The sequence below is a fragment of the Zalophus californianus genome, chromosome 4 (genome assembly GCF_009762305.2).
Source record: "Zalophus californianus isolate mZalCal1 chromosome 4, mZalCal1.pri.v2, whole genome shotgun sequence".
NCBI lineage: Eukaryota > Metazoa > Chordata > Mammalia > Carnivora > Otariidae > Zalophus > Zalophus californianus.
Genome location: NC_045598.1, coordinates 35,594,070 through 35,611,300, shown reverse-complemented (window position 1 = coordinate 35,611,300; position 17,231 = coordinate 35,594,070). Strand labels below are relative to the sequence as shown.

At 38.2% G+C, this 17,231-nt stretch overlaps 1 protein-coding gene across 1 annotated transcript in view; it reads left to right on the top strand.

Annotated features, from left to right (window-relative positions):
• The first annotated feature begins 79 nt into the window (after positions 1–79).
• Positions 80–17,231, top strand: part of ZSWIM5 (zinc finger SWIM-type containing 5) — a 216,248-nt gene continuing 199,096 nt past the window's right edge. The window contains exon 1 of the mRNA XM_027573834.2: positions 80–810. Coding sequence (XP_027429635.2) covers positions 216–810 — 595 coding nt within the window. The 5' untranslated portion in view covers positions 80–215. The remainder of the gene's footprint in view (positions 811–17,231) is intronic.

Below are 17,231 nucleotides of genomic sequence, written 5' to 3'. Positions count from 1 at the left end.
CCTTGCGGCGCGCGCACCGGACCGGCCCAGGCTCCCCACTCGGGCCGGCCGGCTCGCGAGTTTGCTCGCCCCGCCCCCTGGCGCCGCAGTTGGGCGCTTGCGCGGGGCGCGTGGCCGTGGCCGGGGTCTCAGCCGCAGTCGGTGCAGCCGCTGCTGCTGCTGCCGCCGCCGCCGCCGCCGCCGCCGCCTCCGCCTCAGTCAGTTAGTTCCCAGCAATGGCGGAAGGAGGTGAGCGAGAGGAGCTGCTCTCGCCGTCGCCGGTCTCTCCGGCTAAGCGCCTGTGCTCGTGGCCCAGCCCGCAGGCTCACCACCCTCGCGGTTCGTCCGGGGCGGCCAGCGGCGGGGTGGGGGGCGTCGGCGGCTGCTGCCTGGCCCCCGGGGCCCGCCCCCACCTGCAGCCAGAGTCCTTGCTGGACTGCGCCGCCAAGACGGTGGCGGAAAAGTGGGCGTACGAGAGGGTGGAGGAGCGCTTCGAGCGGATCCCGGAGCCCGTGCAGCGCCGCATCGTCTACTGGTCTTTCCCGCGGAATGAGCGGGAGATCTGCATGTACTCCAGTTTCCAGTACCGTGGCGGCCCCGGCGCCGGAGCGGCTGGCGGCGCCGCGGGGGCTTCGCCGGCCGAGGAGGGGCCGCCGCCGCCCCCCGGGGCCGCAGCTCCGACCGGCTCCGCCCCCGGGGCCGCCGCGGCGGGGACATCCCCCGGGCTGGGCACAGCGGCCGGAGCGGCGGGCGGCGGCGGCGAGGGGCTGCCGTTCCGCCGGGGCATCCGTCTGCTGGACAGCGGCTCGGTGGAGAACGTGCTGCAAGTCGGTAGGTGCTCGCCCGGCTCCTCTCTGGTGCCTGGCCTTCTTTTCCGCAGGTGCCTTCTCTGCAGGAGCCCGGGGCTGAGATTCCGGCTTTCTGCCCAACTCTTGTTCCCTTGCCGAAGGACACATTAGTCACATAAAAAACTTTTCTCAACATTTCATTCAGGTCCACTGCTGCTCTCTCCCCCACTCGCCCTCTACCCCATTTCTTTTTGTTCGAAGAGCAAATAGATCTCTTTTTTACTCTTAATTCTGCACCCCACACCAAAGGCAAAAGGATGGGGAGGAATGCCTTTTTGGATGTAATAATTTCAGAAATCCTTTTTTCTAATTTAAGTTTAGAGAGAAGAGAATTCTTAGTGAATCTGGAGCAAGCTGTCTTACAGGGAATGTTTGAGGGACAGACTGTCAAAGGCAATCTGTAGTCTTAGCAGATTGAAGCTGGGTATAATTAACTTTAAAATCAGAAAAACATCAACAAAATACTGTGCATTTCAAACAATTAAAATTATCCGCTTTAATATTTTTTCCCCTGGACCAGTGGTACTTGGGAATCTAGGCTGTGGACTTAACAATAACCGAAGATGGAAATGTGACAGCTCTCTTCTCCACACCCCCACCCAAAGAAAAAAAAGCCACACAATCTGGAGTGGGGGTGGGGTCTGTCTTCCTTGTCAGACTAGGGTAAATCAAAAGCTGGTCACGTTGGGTTTTTCAGATGCTTCTCATTTAACAAGTCTTCGGATTTGCTTTTGTTTTATCTTTTTGTTGGTGGGAAAGTGAAAGATGATTTCTTTTTCTTTTACTCCTCTGGATCTTCTAGTCAATTTGTTAATTTTACTAAATACACAAATACAGGAGTAGACCTGATATGTGGAATGGTTAGGGAGAAAGGGGGGGAAAATGACATTGTTTAACATTGAATTGCTGTGTGGAAAATTAAAACACTGATTTTTTTTTTTCTATTCGGGTTTATTGTAGCATTCTGGATGTGAGCATTATGCATTTTATTGTACAGTATATGCTCATATTTATTGAAAAAATACTGATTTTTGAAAGGAGTTGGAGAAAGGTTGTTTTTAGAATTAAACAAGCACTGAACACATACACAGGCATGCCAAACATCTAGCTCTCTTTCCCCAGGTAAAACTAATATATTTGAAATTTTTTTTCTTTTGGAGAGTGGTGCGTTGTGATGTTTCATGTAAAGTAATCTACTTATGGTTATTGAGAATCATTGAATCTTCTGTTTCTTTTTAAAACAACAGTGTACCACAATTTCTTTTGCAAATGTGAAATGTAAATTTATCTAAATTTATACTGTGTCAGAATACAGTGACAGTGGATTGAGAAAGTTTTATTTGGAAAAGGCTAGCTAGTCCTTTGTGCATTTGTATTTTTGAAAGAATGAGTTGAATAATCAGATAATTAAAGTGTACAGCCTGAGTACTGAAATATTGAAAACATGAAAGTGAATGTAGGCATTTCTCTATTAGTCTGTAGACTTTATTTGTATGAGTTTAGATCAGTTAACTTTTAAGATACTTGTTTAAAATATTTTAAATTGAAAAGCGTCAATTTAAGTGGTCATTTTACAGTAAGGGATGGATTTGAAAGAATTTTCAAACTTGAGGGGGCAAATAAGGGACACGAAGAGTTTTAAAGAGGTGTATGTTTTGTGAGTGACTATAATGTCAAATTCCAAATGAAATCAGATTTTATGGATAATGCAGGTAATGTTTAAATCAGACATTTTTCTTTCTTGATATGATAGTCGTCATGCTTATTGGGGTAATTAGCTCTTATATGATAGGTTTGGGACCTGGAGAAAAGACACATAAGCACATTTTCTGATTCTTGCTGTGGATTTCATAGATGAAGGTAGGAGAGTGAATTACTTATTTTTAGGTAAGGCTGTTTGAGAACCAAGAGCTGTGTAGTCTTATTTTTCTTACCTTAATTTATGCTAATGAGTGTGAAAGAGAAGGATATTCCATTCTGTAGCATTTTGAGTTCTGTATCTTGGCATGAATCACCTTTTATGTGAAATTAAGACTCATCTCTCATCTCTTAAATTTAAAATGTGAGTATGTGACTTAATTTAGATGATAGGTTTTATAAAAGTATTGCCAAGAGATGAGTGAGGAAATGATTTGTATATAGGAAGATAGTAATCATGTTTTTCAGTTTATAACTTCAAACTCAATTTAATTATTCAGTGGTGCTAATTTAAAAATGCTACATATTTCCTTGCTGTTGGTAAGCCATAGTTATAACCTCGGAATTGGGAAGTTACTGAAGGCTGATGGTTTAGAAAGGAAAGGTTAAGGTATTTTTATAATAATATTCTTTTAAAGAAAGGATTCATAAGGAGATTTAAATGGAGAAAACAAAAAGACCTCAAAGTAAAAATAAGTAAATTTTTAAAAATGAAGAAAACAGCATAACACAAAACAAAAATTTTGAAAGAAAATAGATAATAACAAAAAGACTTGTACAAAGAGTAGGCATATTACGTTTAGTAACTTTTGATTACTTTCCACATGGAATCCAGTAATGGGAAGTCATGGACTTGTTGAAAAGCAAGTACTCTGTAGAAAACATCAGATTTTGAATCAGAACTGAAACTTTCCCAGGTTGATGTAAACAAATGGAGAGCTATAGGCTGTAATGCTCGAAGGATGCATTTCTTCTACAAAACAGTACTGAATCAGAAGTATTGTTCCTTTTAAAAAGGGAAAATTGTAAATTAAGTCTTTTCATGGACATCTGTAAATTTAAAGCTGTGTGAAAGACTTACAGTCTGATCTCTCAGTATTATGAAGGTAATAGAGTTCAGATGTTTTAGATATTTGCATTTTTAACCTGTTTAAGAAGTCCATGGAAATTAGCAGTAGTATAAACTTTGGAAAAAAATACTTATTTAGGAGTCTGCAGATGGTATAAGAATGGGATGATTTTAATTTAGTAATAGTTTTAAGATGTTGACCCTTTTTTTGCAATTCATCATACTTTAAATTAATTTATCTGTGGATTGATTTAGGGGAAAGAAGTATTAACATGACGAAGAGGAAGTACCCAGGGGTCTTTGGATGCTCTGACAATGCTCTCTCACCGAACCTAGGTTGTAGTTGTTGGATATTCACCTTATACTAATTCCTTTTGCTGTTCGATTCCTTTGGTTCAGTACATTTTCTTATGTCTATTAAATCTCACAAATGCTGTTAAAAATAAATGCAGTTGTGTTTTTTTAAACATTAACAGTTTTTTTCTCTTAAATGCAGAAATATTTATTTGGATATTTAGATTTTAAAAAAATTAGGTAAGAGCCTTTAGGGTCCTTCTGTGCTGGTATATCTTAATTACGTAAATTCTTATATATTATTATATATTATGTTATGTATATTATATATTATATATATTCATATATTATAATTTACATATGTATCCAGAAATTTTCATAGATTATGACAGTTGACTTCAACATAACCCCATATTTTTAGTCTGTACATTTTCTAGTAAGTATAATTTGTCCTTGGATAGTCTTTAAGACTAGAGCCACAGTGCTATGTACTACCTTACATGGAAGAAGTATAATTACAAAGACAATAATAATTAAAAGATCCATTTCAGGAAGTTATTCATAGCTTAGATACCAAGTAATAAGTTTATAATTATGAGTACTTGTACATTATCAATAAACTTCTATGAAATTTTTCTATAGTACAACTTTTGTGAAGTGCATTGTGACAAGTATTACGGTTGTTGATTTTTATATATCATTTGTTTTGATCTGTATTTTTGGGGGGAACAAAAGATATCCTCACCTAAAAAGTTTTATAGCATTTTGTGTAAGTTAGAATAGTTATAAAATCATAATAAAATTCATGTGGGGAAAAATGAATTTACATTTAAGCTGTTCTAGCACAAAAGGTAGCTGCATCCCTTTAAGGGATACGTGGTAAAATTTTTTAGAGTAGAAACTTATCAAGTTTTAAAATCACCTTCCTTTACTTAAGCAATGAGTTCTCTCTTTCTTCCTCTCCCCCAACACATCACACAAACATCTTAATAGTTAATAAATGTTTGTTGAATAGTGAAGGTTAAGAACAGACTTCTCAGTGTTATAAAATTTACAAAAAAAAAAAAAGAGTGAAGCCTGGATTTTTAGTATTCACGTGGTATTAGAAGATATGGGGAAACTTCATACTTGTGCATATTAATAAACTGATAACATTAAGTAGTATGAATGTTACATGTGTGTATCTTCTATGTTGACTGTTTTGTGTGAAGAATGGTGACTTACCATTTTCTTCAAATGAAAGCTTTAGAGGAATTCTTATTAAAGGTGATTTTCTCAAAGAGAGCTTTAGATTTTTAAAAAAAATTTTTTAAAATTCTGGTTAATTAACATACAGTGCAATATTGATTTCAGGAGTAGAATTCAGTGATTAGAGCTTTAGATTTGAAAGATAATGAATAAACTAAAGATAGTGGATTTTATTTTAGATGTTATCTCTATTTTAGGAATTAAAAAATATATTATTGAAGTGTTAGTACAAACTAAATTTTGAAGTGAAAGGGCTAGAAATTTATTTATGCCTATGTGAAACCATTTCATTTCAACAGTGGCTATTAAAAATTAAGATGTTAACTGTCAGTGTTCTATTATGGTGATGGTTATATGAACATACGTAAATGTGTTAAAATATATAAAACTATACCCAAAAAGTCAAGTTTACTATATTATACCTTACAAAATAATTTTTAAAAATCAAGGCATTAATAATGCCTGTAAATTAATGACTGTACAAGAGAGATACTGAAAATACTTTATTAGTTTCCTATGGCTGCTGTAACAAAGTGCCACAAACTGGGTGGCTTAAAACAACACAGATTTATTGGTTCACAATTCTGGAGGCCAGAAGTCTGAAATCAAGATATGACAGGGCCACGCTCCCTCTGAAACCTATAGGGGAATCCTTCCTTGCTTTTTCTAGCTTCCAGGGGTTTGCTGGCATTCCTTGGCATGGAACTCTAATTTCTGCCTTTGTTTTCACATGGCATTCTTCCTATGTGTCTCTGTCTTCACATGGCCATTTTATAAGGATAGCAGTCATATTGGATTAGGGGCCCACCCTATTCCAGTATGACCTCATTTTAACTAATTACATGTACAATGACCCTATTTCCAACTAAGGTCACATTCTGAGGTACTGGGGGTTAGGAACTTCAGCATACCATTTTTAGAGGGACACAATTCAATTCATAATAGCTTCTCATGCTTATTTCTTGTTGCGTAAAAGAGTTTCATGTGGATTTTAAACTTTTCTTCATTGGCTATGGCTTAAATTAGAAAACACCACATTCATTTTATTAGGTAAGCATTATTTCAATTTAATTAAATCAATTTGCATGATTATATTTTTTAATACTTTTAGTACATGTGGAACTTTTTTGTATAGTAGGTGGTGATTTAAAGGTTAAACCTGTCATTTTTTATAAAAAATGATGACTGTGCACTCAGGGTATACATGTATGGATGGACAGATTACTGTGGGATTTTTTTTATGCATATCCTTTATAACTTGACTTTGGAAATAGGTAACCCTGAAAGCATATGAACCTTGTCTTAACCTGTTTCCAGACCCCAAGTTCATATGGTTTAGAATTAGTGTTTGATATTGGAAATAGACTACAATCCATTCCATTTTTTTTTTAAAGATTTTATTTATTCATTTGTCAGAGAGAGAGAGCACAAGCAGGGGTAGCGGCAGGCAGAGGGAGAAGCAGGTTCCCTGCTGATCAAGGAGCCCGATACGGGACTTGATCCCAGAACCCTGGGATCATGACCTGAGCTGAAGGCAGACACTTAACTGACTGAGCCACCCAGGTGTCCCTTTCCATTCCAGACCACTCTTATATGAATTTTCTACCTTGTAGTTTATTTATAGGCTTAGTTCTTTCCTGATACAGACAGCATGCTTCTTGGCCACTTTTAGCCTATCACTGAACTAGTATGCTAGGGAAATCACACTCATTTTAATATTAGCTTTAGCATTATATTATCATATGCTAAATTACTCTGATACTTTTGATGATCATATGTAGCCAACTGATTAATTTTTGGTTTTCAGTATTAAAAAAAATTGTTTGCCCTCTTAGAATGTATAATGTGATATGCTATAAGTTGGTGTTTAGTAAATGTTTATTGAATAAATGAATAAATTATTATATAACTTTTTTATATTTATGTAGTACGGACATATCTCTTCATTGATTTATATGTAATGGGAGCCTAGGAGATACACTGGCAATTTATAATTTCTGGATGTTTCTGATTTTTAAAACATTACATAGATTAAAAAAAAACCCTTGAAACTTATTAACTAGTTCTTGATTCATTCATTGAATATATTTTTTAAAGATTTTATTAATTTAGAGAGAGAGAGTGTGTGCGAGAATGGGGGGAGGGACAGAAGGAGAGGGAGAGGGATAATCCCAAGCAGACTCTGTGCTGGGTGGATCCTGATTTGGGGCTCTATCCCATGACCTGAGCCACATCAGAGTCCCACACTTAACTGACTGAACCACCCAGGTGCCCCTCATTCATTGAATATCACTTGCGTAAGGCTTAATAAATAACCATTTACCTGTTTTTAGTGGACCTCATTCCAAAATATTTTGTATTTTCCTACCTTAGAATATAAACCCAAGTTGGACACTAAAGCCTAAGCGTCTAAGGACTACATTATGTTGCCATTTTATGTAGGTGGGGGGTTATAAACGGAGTGGGTACTTGACTCTAAGAGATTCTCAGAAACCTATTTTTAAAGTTTTATGTGTATATGTTTTTTGGTCATTTGCTTGTTTCCCATTACAATGGAGTGATGAACGTGGTATGCAGGGCAGTATAACATTGTTACCTTCTTTAAAAATAGACTATTAAATCAAAAGATGAAATACCATTAACCCCTCTGCTTTTCTTGCTTTTTTTTTAATTAAAAGATTTTATTTATTTATTTGACAGAGAGAGACACAGCAAGAGAGGGAACACAAGCAGGAGGAGTGGGAGAGGGAGAAGCAGGTTTCCCGCGAAGCAGGGAGCCCGATGTGGGTCTCGATCCCAGGACCTTGGGATCATGACCTGAGCCAAAGGCAGAGGCTTAATGACTGAGCCACCTAGGCGCCCCTGCTTTTCTTGCTTTCAGAACAGTTGTTTGTATACTTATTATCATTTAGTCCTTAGGGAAATGCAAAGTGTAACCTAAGGAGATACTACTACTAGTAGTACTACACACACACACACACTAGTATGGCTAAAAATAAAAGACTGCCAATATCAGTGCTAGCAAGGATGTGGACCAACTAAGAACTGTCTTACCTTGTTCGTGGGGATGCAAAATGATAGTCACTTTGAAAAACAATTTCTTATAAAATTAATCATACACTTAATCATAAGATTCAGCAACCTGATTCCTAGGTATGTACTTAGAGAAATGAAAACATCTGTTCATAAAAAGACTTGTACTTGAATATTCAGGGAAGCTTTATTCAGAGTAGCCCTAAACTGGAAACATCCCAAGGGCTGAGTAAATAGATAAATTGTATATCCAAACAATGGAATGCTATTCAGCAATAAAAAAGAACAGACTATTGATAGCCTAGAAGCATGGATGAATCTAAAAAGCATTATGCTAGGGGCACCTGTGGGTGGCTTAGTCAGTTAAGCCTCTGCTTTCGGCTCAGGTCATGATCCCAGGGTCCTGGGATTTAGCCCCGTATCGGGCTCCCTGCTTACGGGGAGCCTGCTTCTCCCTCTCCTTCCAGTTCAGTGCTCTCTCTCTCTCTCTCAAATAAATAAATAAAATCTTTAAAAAATAAAAAAAATATGCTAAATAAAAGAAGCTAGACCAAAAAGAGTACATACAACACAGTTTCATGTATATGAAATTTTAGAAGGCCCAAGGCTATAGTGACAGAAAGTAAGTCAGTAGTTGCTAGGGTACAGGGTAGTGGGGTATGAGGGAACCGTTTTGGGTGATGGAAATGTTTTATATCACCATCGTGGTAGCGGCTACATGACTGTACTTACTTGTCAAAACTTACGAATTTCGTACACTTAAAATTTTATTGAATGTAAATTATACTTCAAAATTTTGATTTTAAAGGAAAGAATAGTGGGTTTCAACCTCGGTTTCACATTAAAATCACCTGGGGAGGGGCGCCTGGATGGCTATGTGTCTGCCTTTGGCTCAGGTCATGATCTCCAGGTCCTGGGATCGAGCCCCATGTCGGGCTCCCAGCTCAGCAGGGAGTCTGCTTCTCCCTCCCCCTCTGCCTCTCCCTCTGCTTGTGCTCTCTGTCTCTGTCTCAAATGAATAAATAAAAAAAATCTTTAAAAAAAAATCAGGGGCGCCTGGGTAGCTCAGTCGTTAAGCGTCTGCCTTCAGCTCAGGTCACGATCCCAGGGTCCTGGGATCGAGTCCTGCATCGGGCTCCCTGCTCGGCGGGAAGCCTGCTTCTCCCTCTCCCACTCCCCCTGCTTGTGTTCCTTCTCTCTGTGTCTCTCTCTGTCAAATAAATAAATAAAATCTTAAAAAAAAAATCACCTGGGGAGATTTTTTAAAGGCAGTGTCCATCCAGGACTCACTCCAAATTAATTGAGAATGAGGACTGAACTTCAGAATTTTAAAAAAGTTCCTAGATTTATGCACAATTAAGATTGAAAAACACTGCTATAGAAAAATGATTATTAGTGTTATCAGTGTTTTTAAACTTATTGTAGGCAATCAAAGCATTATGTAATACTTATTACACAAATGCTATGGACCATGTCATCTTTATTTTCTACTTCAATCTATTCTGTTTTACCAATCTTTAGGTTTATTAATGGATTTCAAGGAAAATTATTTTCTTACCACTTAAAGAATTTATGCCTGTGTTTTGGAAAGGTCTTATGCAAAAGTATATAAAGTCTCTGTCTTTATCACCATCAAAAGACACTTGTCTAAATGTAATGCCAATGTATAATTTTCTTCATGTTTGTTCACTTATTCATTTGTGAAACTTATATTTAACATTTTTTAATGTTTTGTGCCAAATAGAACATAATTTCTATATTTAAGGAGTACATAGTTTAGTGTAGGATACACATGTAAAATGGCATTTAACACAGTGTTTTGTAATAATTAGAGGTAGTAACTATGGAGGCAAAGAGTAGGAAGTGATTAACAGAAGAAATGGGGACAGCTGGTTGTATTGCTCTATTTTGATATAATTCCAATTATAAGAAACATTGAAATTATGTCTAATATTACCATAAAGTTTGAAAGCACCATTTATTGCTTATAAGTTAGATTAACCTTTCACGAAATTTCTTCTGTATTGACATTTCTATGCCCTGTAATACTCTAGTCCATCGTGTGAGTCAGAGGAATAACACTGGCAGGCAGGAAGATGACAGAAATATTACCAGTTAATCCTTTTTTCTCAAAATAAATTTTACAGATTTCTGCCTTTAGAATAGCTTTGTTATCTTCATATAATCCCCCTTTTTCCTTTGTTTTTTTAAAAAATATTGCTTCCTTTAGGTATAGATATATGATAGAGCCAATCAGCAAAATGGATTTTGGTCTATCCATTCATTATCAGTGGTCTGTAAGCAACAGGGAAATGTATTATGTCTTTGAAAGCCTTGGAGATAATTATGTTTTTTTCCCTATTCATTCATGGTTTTATTGAATGGAAGCCTGCAGCATTAATACATTCAGGAAAAGCCAGCCTGTCAGCACCTGATAAACTGACATGACTGGCAAGCATCATGTATACATGTTGATGTTAGCAATATAGAATTCTTTCTCATGTTATGGTTCCCTATTGCAAAAAAATAATCTTGCTAATTTTTTTCTCACTCAATATTATGTTATTATATTCTTTGCTACCATATATATTTGCATATATCTACCATATATATTATTATATATATTACCTAATATGGTATAGGATATATATTATATGATAATATTATATATTATCACATATATGCAGGGACTGTGTAGCAGGTAGCCTCAGAATTCTGGCCCCTAGCTGTGTCTGTTTCATTACCTGTAGGTGGACAGAATGATGATACCAACCATTGTATTGAGGATAAATTATCTTTTTTTTTTTTTAAAGAGAGCATGTGCAGTGTGGGAGCAAGGGAGAGGGTGAGGGGAGGGGGCAGGGGCAGAGGGAGAGAGAGGCTCTTAAGTAGGCTCCATGCCCAGGGCTGAGCCTGAGGTGGGGCTCGATCTCACAACCCTGAGATCCTGTCCTGAGCCAAAATCAAGAGTCCGACAGACACTTAACCGACTGAGCTACCCAGCTGCCCCTCAGGATAAATTAATTAATTAATCCAGAATAGAGCTTAGCACTTATTAGGTGCTATGTAAATATTTGCTATCATTAATATACTACCATTATTGAAAGCATTCTGTATTTGTTACCTTTCCTTCTTCAACATTCTCTCTACCTCTGAAGTCTTTTTAATCTGACTTGTGCTTTCATTCACTATACTGAAATTGATCTCGAAAAGGTCACCAGTGACCTCATGATTGCCAAACACAGTATCCTTTTTCCAGTCTTCATCCTTCATGACCTCTGTACAGAATTTTCTGTAGTCTACTTCATCTTCCTCTTGAAATACTTCTTAGATTTTAGTTTTACTTTACCATCTGGCTTTCTTTCTGCCTTCTTTTTTCTCTTATACCACTTTTTTCTCTTATACCACTTGTACCTCTTGTACCTTTTTGCCCCGAGCTTTTTGTTTTTTTTTAAGATTTTATTTATTTATTTGAGAGAGAGAGAGTACAATGGGGGGCGTTGGGGGAAGCAGGCTCCCCGCTGAGCCAGGAACCCAATGTGGGACTCAATCCCAGGACCCTGGGATCATGACCTGAGCCGAAAGCAGACGCGTAACCGACTGAACCACCCAGGCGCCCTGCCCCAAGCTTTCTAATTTAGCAATCTTAGTTATTTCGATAGCTTTAATTACTATTTTATGAACACAAGATAGCATCATATAATGTAGTGGTTTAAATTTTGTTTAAAGCAACTCTACTCATTTTCAAATTAAATCTTAGATGGTATTCCAGTTTTTGCAGCAGAAAATTTGAGCTGTTTGGAGGATTGGGGAGAGGCCCACAACTCAATGTGCTTGGCCAGCTTCTTTTTGCCTCCGTGAAGCACTTCCAAATAATAGTGTTGGGGTTTGAAGTCAGGAGATCTGCCTTAGTTTTCTCATCTGTAAAAGTGTCAGGATTTTTGTGAGATTTTAAATAAACTGATATTTGTGGAAGCACTTTATAAATGTCATTGTGCAAATAATATAACTTTTAAATCTGTGTTGTTTCTCCCTCTGGAATTCAATATCAGCATGTATATTTGCCTGTTAGACATTTCTAAATGGTTACTCTACTAGCCACTGAAAATCAACATGTCTGGTAAAGGATTAATGTCCAGAATATATTAAGAACTACAACTCAACAACAAAAACAAACAACCTGATTAAAAAGTGGGCAAAGGAGTTGAATAAATACTTCTCCAGGGCGCCTGGGTGGCTCAGTCGTTAAGCAACTGCCTTCGGCTCAGGTCATGGTCCCAGGGTGCTGGGATCGAGTCCCACATTGGGCTCCCTGCTCAGCGGGAGGCCTGCTTCTCCCTCTCCCACTCCCCCTGCTTGTGTTCCCTCTCTCGCTGTGTCTCTCTCTGTCAAATAAATAAATAAAATCTTAAAAAAAAAATACTTCTCCAAAGAAGGTAAGCAAATGGCCCATAAGCACATGAGGAGATGCTTAACATCACTAATCATTGGGGAAATGCAAATGAGAGCCACAAGGGACATCCCTTCATACCCATTAGGATGGCACATATAAAACAAAACAAAACAAAACACAGAAAATAACAAGTGTTAGTGAGACTATGGAGAAATGGAACCCTTGTGCATCACTAGTAGCAGTATAAAGTAGTGCAGATGCTGTAGAAAGTCATATGACTGTTTCTCAAAAAAATTAAACATAAAATTACCATATGATCCAGCAATTCCACTTCTGGGTATATATCATAAGAGTCGAATGCAGGAACTTGAATAGATATTTGTACACTCATGTTTAACAGCAGCATTAGTCTCAATAGCCAAAGGTGGAAGTAACCCAAGTGTCCATCGACAAATGAATGGATAAACAAAATGTGGTATAGATAGGATGGAATATTATTTAGCCTTAAAAAAAGGAAGAAAATCCTGATACATACTACAACATGGATGAACCTTGAAGACATTATGCTGCTTTTCAGATGTATAACCTTGGATGACAAGTTACTTAACCTCTTTGTGCTTCAATTTCTTCATCCATAAAAAGGAGACACAATACTGTCTCAGAAAATTTATATCAGAGTTAAATGTGTTAGTGTATTCCAAGTCAGCTTGAAATTTCTTACACATTTTAGGGGTATTGTGAATCTTAGTTCTCTTTCTTTTCTCCTTCCCTGCCTCTTAATAGTCTGTACCTCTCTTTTTCTTCTTCTTCTTTTTTTAAAGATATTATGTATTTATTTGAGAGAGAGCAGAGAAAGAGAGCATGAGCGGGGGTGAGGGACAGAGGGAGAGGGAGGAGCAGACTCTGTACCTCTATTCTAAAAAGTGCCATTTCCTTATCTACTTAGTTGAAATTAAACTTTCCTTCCACTTTAGTCCTATGCATTGATCAGCAATTGCTTGAGTACCTATTATGTTCTAGGCTCTGGTCTAGCCTTTGGAGACATGGCAGTGAATAAAACAAAGTTCCTGCTTTCATGGAGCATACATGTTAGTGAGGGGACAGACAACACTTTCCATTTTCAGTTTGTGTTTTAATTGTTACAGGTATTATCTTCCCTTCCAGTCTGCAAGTGCTTCCAGGGCAAGGACTGTATCCTGCAATATATTCAGCATCTAGCACCATACCTAGTAGGTTTCGTAAATGACCTTTTGAGAGGTCTTTGTGGAAATGAATTGCGAGCATTATCCTCTTCATTTCTATGACTTCCTTTTTTTTTTTTAAGATTTTTCTGTCTGTTTATTTATTGAGAGAGCGCACACGCACACACATTAGTCAGGGGAAGGGTAGAGGGAGAAAGAGAGGGAGAATCTCAAGCAGACTCCACACTGAGTGCAGAGCCCGTTGTGGGGCTCAATCTTACATCCCCGAGATCATGACCTGAGTCAAATCAAGAGTGGGTTGCTTAACTGACTGGGCCACCCAGGCGCCTCCTATGACTTTCATAATAGTGATTTTCAGCACTGGCTGCTTTACACTTTACTCAGGTCACTTGAGGAGTTTTGGTAAAATACAGATTCTCTGCTTCCACCCTTGGAAATTCTAGTTAACTAAGATTGGAATGGGATTTAGAAATCTCTATTTTTGATAAGCCGTCCAGGTTTAAATGTTTGGGAATCATTGCTCCATAGCATTTAATACAGTGATTTACATAGAATGTGCTTAGTAGTGTTGGTTGAATTGATTTATTGATTGACTTATAAGTAGCTTGTTCCAAATCAGATTTGGAACTTGTGGGTCAAATCGAATTAAACTGATAGACTGGATTCAGAAAAGAGTTACATGAAAAGTCGTTAAGCTCAGCAGTTACTACAATTTGCTGTTAGGAAAATCACTAGTATCTATCCTTTGTTGTTTTTTAAAATTATTTTTTATTTTTTTTAAAGATTTATTCATTTATTTGAGAGTGGGGGAGGGGCAAAGGGAGAGGGAAAGAGAATCTCAAGCATCCTCCCCACTGAGTGCAGAGCCCAATGTAGGGCTCAATCCCACGACTCTGAGATCATGACCTGAGTCGAAATCAACAGAACGTTTAAGGATTGAGCCACCCAGGCATCCCCTTTGCTGTTTTTAAATGCTAGTTCTTAACATATTTACCCAAAATAATTCTCTACATTTTAGTAGGTACATAAGTTTTTGAAAAAGCATTGAAAAATTTAAAAGGATTTGAACAACTGATAATCTCTGTGAAGAGGAAGGGGAATGAGTGGTGACCAAGAAGAAATTTAGTTTAATCTGTATTGCTTGAATCATTTTATGATGACAACCTATTAATGTATTTCTTGTATAATAATAGAATTAAAATAAGTAACAGATAATATAATTTTTTCAGTTGCATTTTTTTTTTTGTTAAGCGTTTTTAACCTTTTAAATTAACATGATTTAGAGAAATGTCATCTTACTTTTATAAACCTAATTTAGGTCAGGGGTTCTTAACCTAGGCATCTGTAAATAGCTTTCAGGGATCCATGAATTCCTGAAATTATTTTCAGATTTTACAAATGGATATGGAAAAAAATTTTTTTTTAAGATGTATTTATTTGGGACACTTGGGTGGCTCAGTTAGTTAAGTGTCTGCCTTCTGCTCAGGTCACGATCCCAGGGTCCTGGGATGGAGCCCCTGCATTGGGCTTCTTGCTCAGAGGGGAGCCTGCTTCTTGCTCTTGCCTGCTGCTCCCCCTGCTTGTGCCCCACTCTGTGTCTCTCTCACAAATAAATAAAATCTTTTTAAAAAGTTTATTTATTTTAGAGAGAGTATGGGGGTAGAAGGGCAGATGGAGAGGGACAGAAAGAATATCAAGCAGACTCCCCACTGAGCGCAGAGCCCAAAGCAGGGCTTGATCCCACGACCCTGAGATCGTGACCTGAGCCAAAATCAAGAGTCGGAAGCTTAACTGACTGAGCCACCCATGCACCCCTGGATATGGACATTTTTCAAAGAAGACAGTTCATAACTTTCATTGGATACTCAATGGGATCCATGACTCAAGTAAGTTCAGGAATCATTATTTATGTAGAAGAATCTGCTTTATTTGATAAAAATTCCTCAATTAATTCTTCTGTTGCCTTTGAGCCCTGATGTATATAATATGGGTGAATGTGATTCAACCCTGGCAATCAGTGGGATGACAGATGTTGCAGCCAGATCGCCCTCACATCCTGGGTGAATGTGATTCAATAACTTTTTTTATTCTACCCATTTTCAGATTATGAATAGAATAGTTACTTTATTTTTTAAAGGTTAACACAGCTCTACTATTGCTACTTCTATTAGTTAAATATTTCAGTTTTTGCATCTCTGACATATTCATCTTTTTCTACTATTTACTAAATGCTGCTGTATAAGTTACTTTTTTGTTTGTTTCAATAGAATGATGGCCTGACATTGTGCCACAGACAGCTGAAGTTTAATGATTTCTACTTGCTGAAATAAAATAGCCTATGAGTTTACTGAACAGAATAGGCCATAGCTACTTCTTTATTGAATCTTTCTGTGGAATTGGGTTTTTTAGGTTATATTTCCTGGGAAGCAGACACTGAGATGGAGATTGGCTTGCAGAAGGTTTACTGAAGAACAACACTTGTAATGGATTAAGGGGTGCGAGATTTGAAGGGCGGAGAGATTGAACTGATTGAGTTGCCTCAGAGACTTTAGTCAATCCTTTGGGGAATTCTGGAGCTAGTATGATATTTAAGAGTTATTTGGAATTAGATGTGGGCTGACCTGAGGGGAAGGGGCATAACCTTGGGTGGGGCAGTTTCTGTGGTAGAGATGGAGATGAAACTACATGGCTTCCCTTTCCAGCTTCGGGAAGTGCTTTCGGCACATGGTTTCCCACTGTCACCTGGTTCGGGTCTGCCTCAGCTGCAGAGAGCGGCTTTACCTAAGATCACAATTTTCTAGGGGTAGCTTGCAAATGGCTGAACAAGGCTGGGTAAAAAAGTCCAGTTATTTTAGCCTAACGTGGAGCTCCTCGATGGGCAGTACTTGCCCCGAAGAGAGCTGTACCTGATTGTCAGGCCTGCATTGTAGTTTGACTTCTTCTCAGTCCTGCTTCTGCTGCCTTTCCTTCATAGGTATCGATTTCTCTTAAGTATTGTGCATCTTAAACTCCATCTTAGTGCCTGTTTTCAGAGGACTCAATCCTGATCCTTTGGCTGAGGGCAGTTTATTGAGGAGGACTTAGCTATGAGCTGCTAGTATCCTGGAGTTGGAGGAACTCTCCAGGCAGTTAGAGGAATGAATGCCTTAGTCTTGAAGGGAGTATCTGGTCACTGCACTCCTTGTGCCTCTTGGATTCATTTCATATAGTAAATTCACACCATGTGGGAACAACTTCTCGGCGTTTTGTTTGGTTTCTTTTTCTGAGGACTCACAATAGTAAGATTAATGGACTAATTAATTACAACCTCTGCCACTACAGCTAGTCCCTAGATCACAACTGATACTATCTCCCTTTAATCTCCATTCTAAATTCTTAGCCAATATCTCCACTTGTCTAGATGGCTTACCAGATGGGTGACTGTCATGACTGAGGAATCTGAGCCTAATTACCATAGTTACCATGCC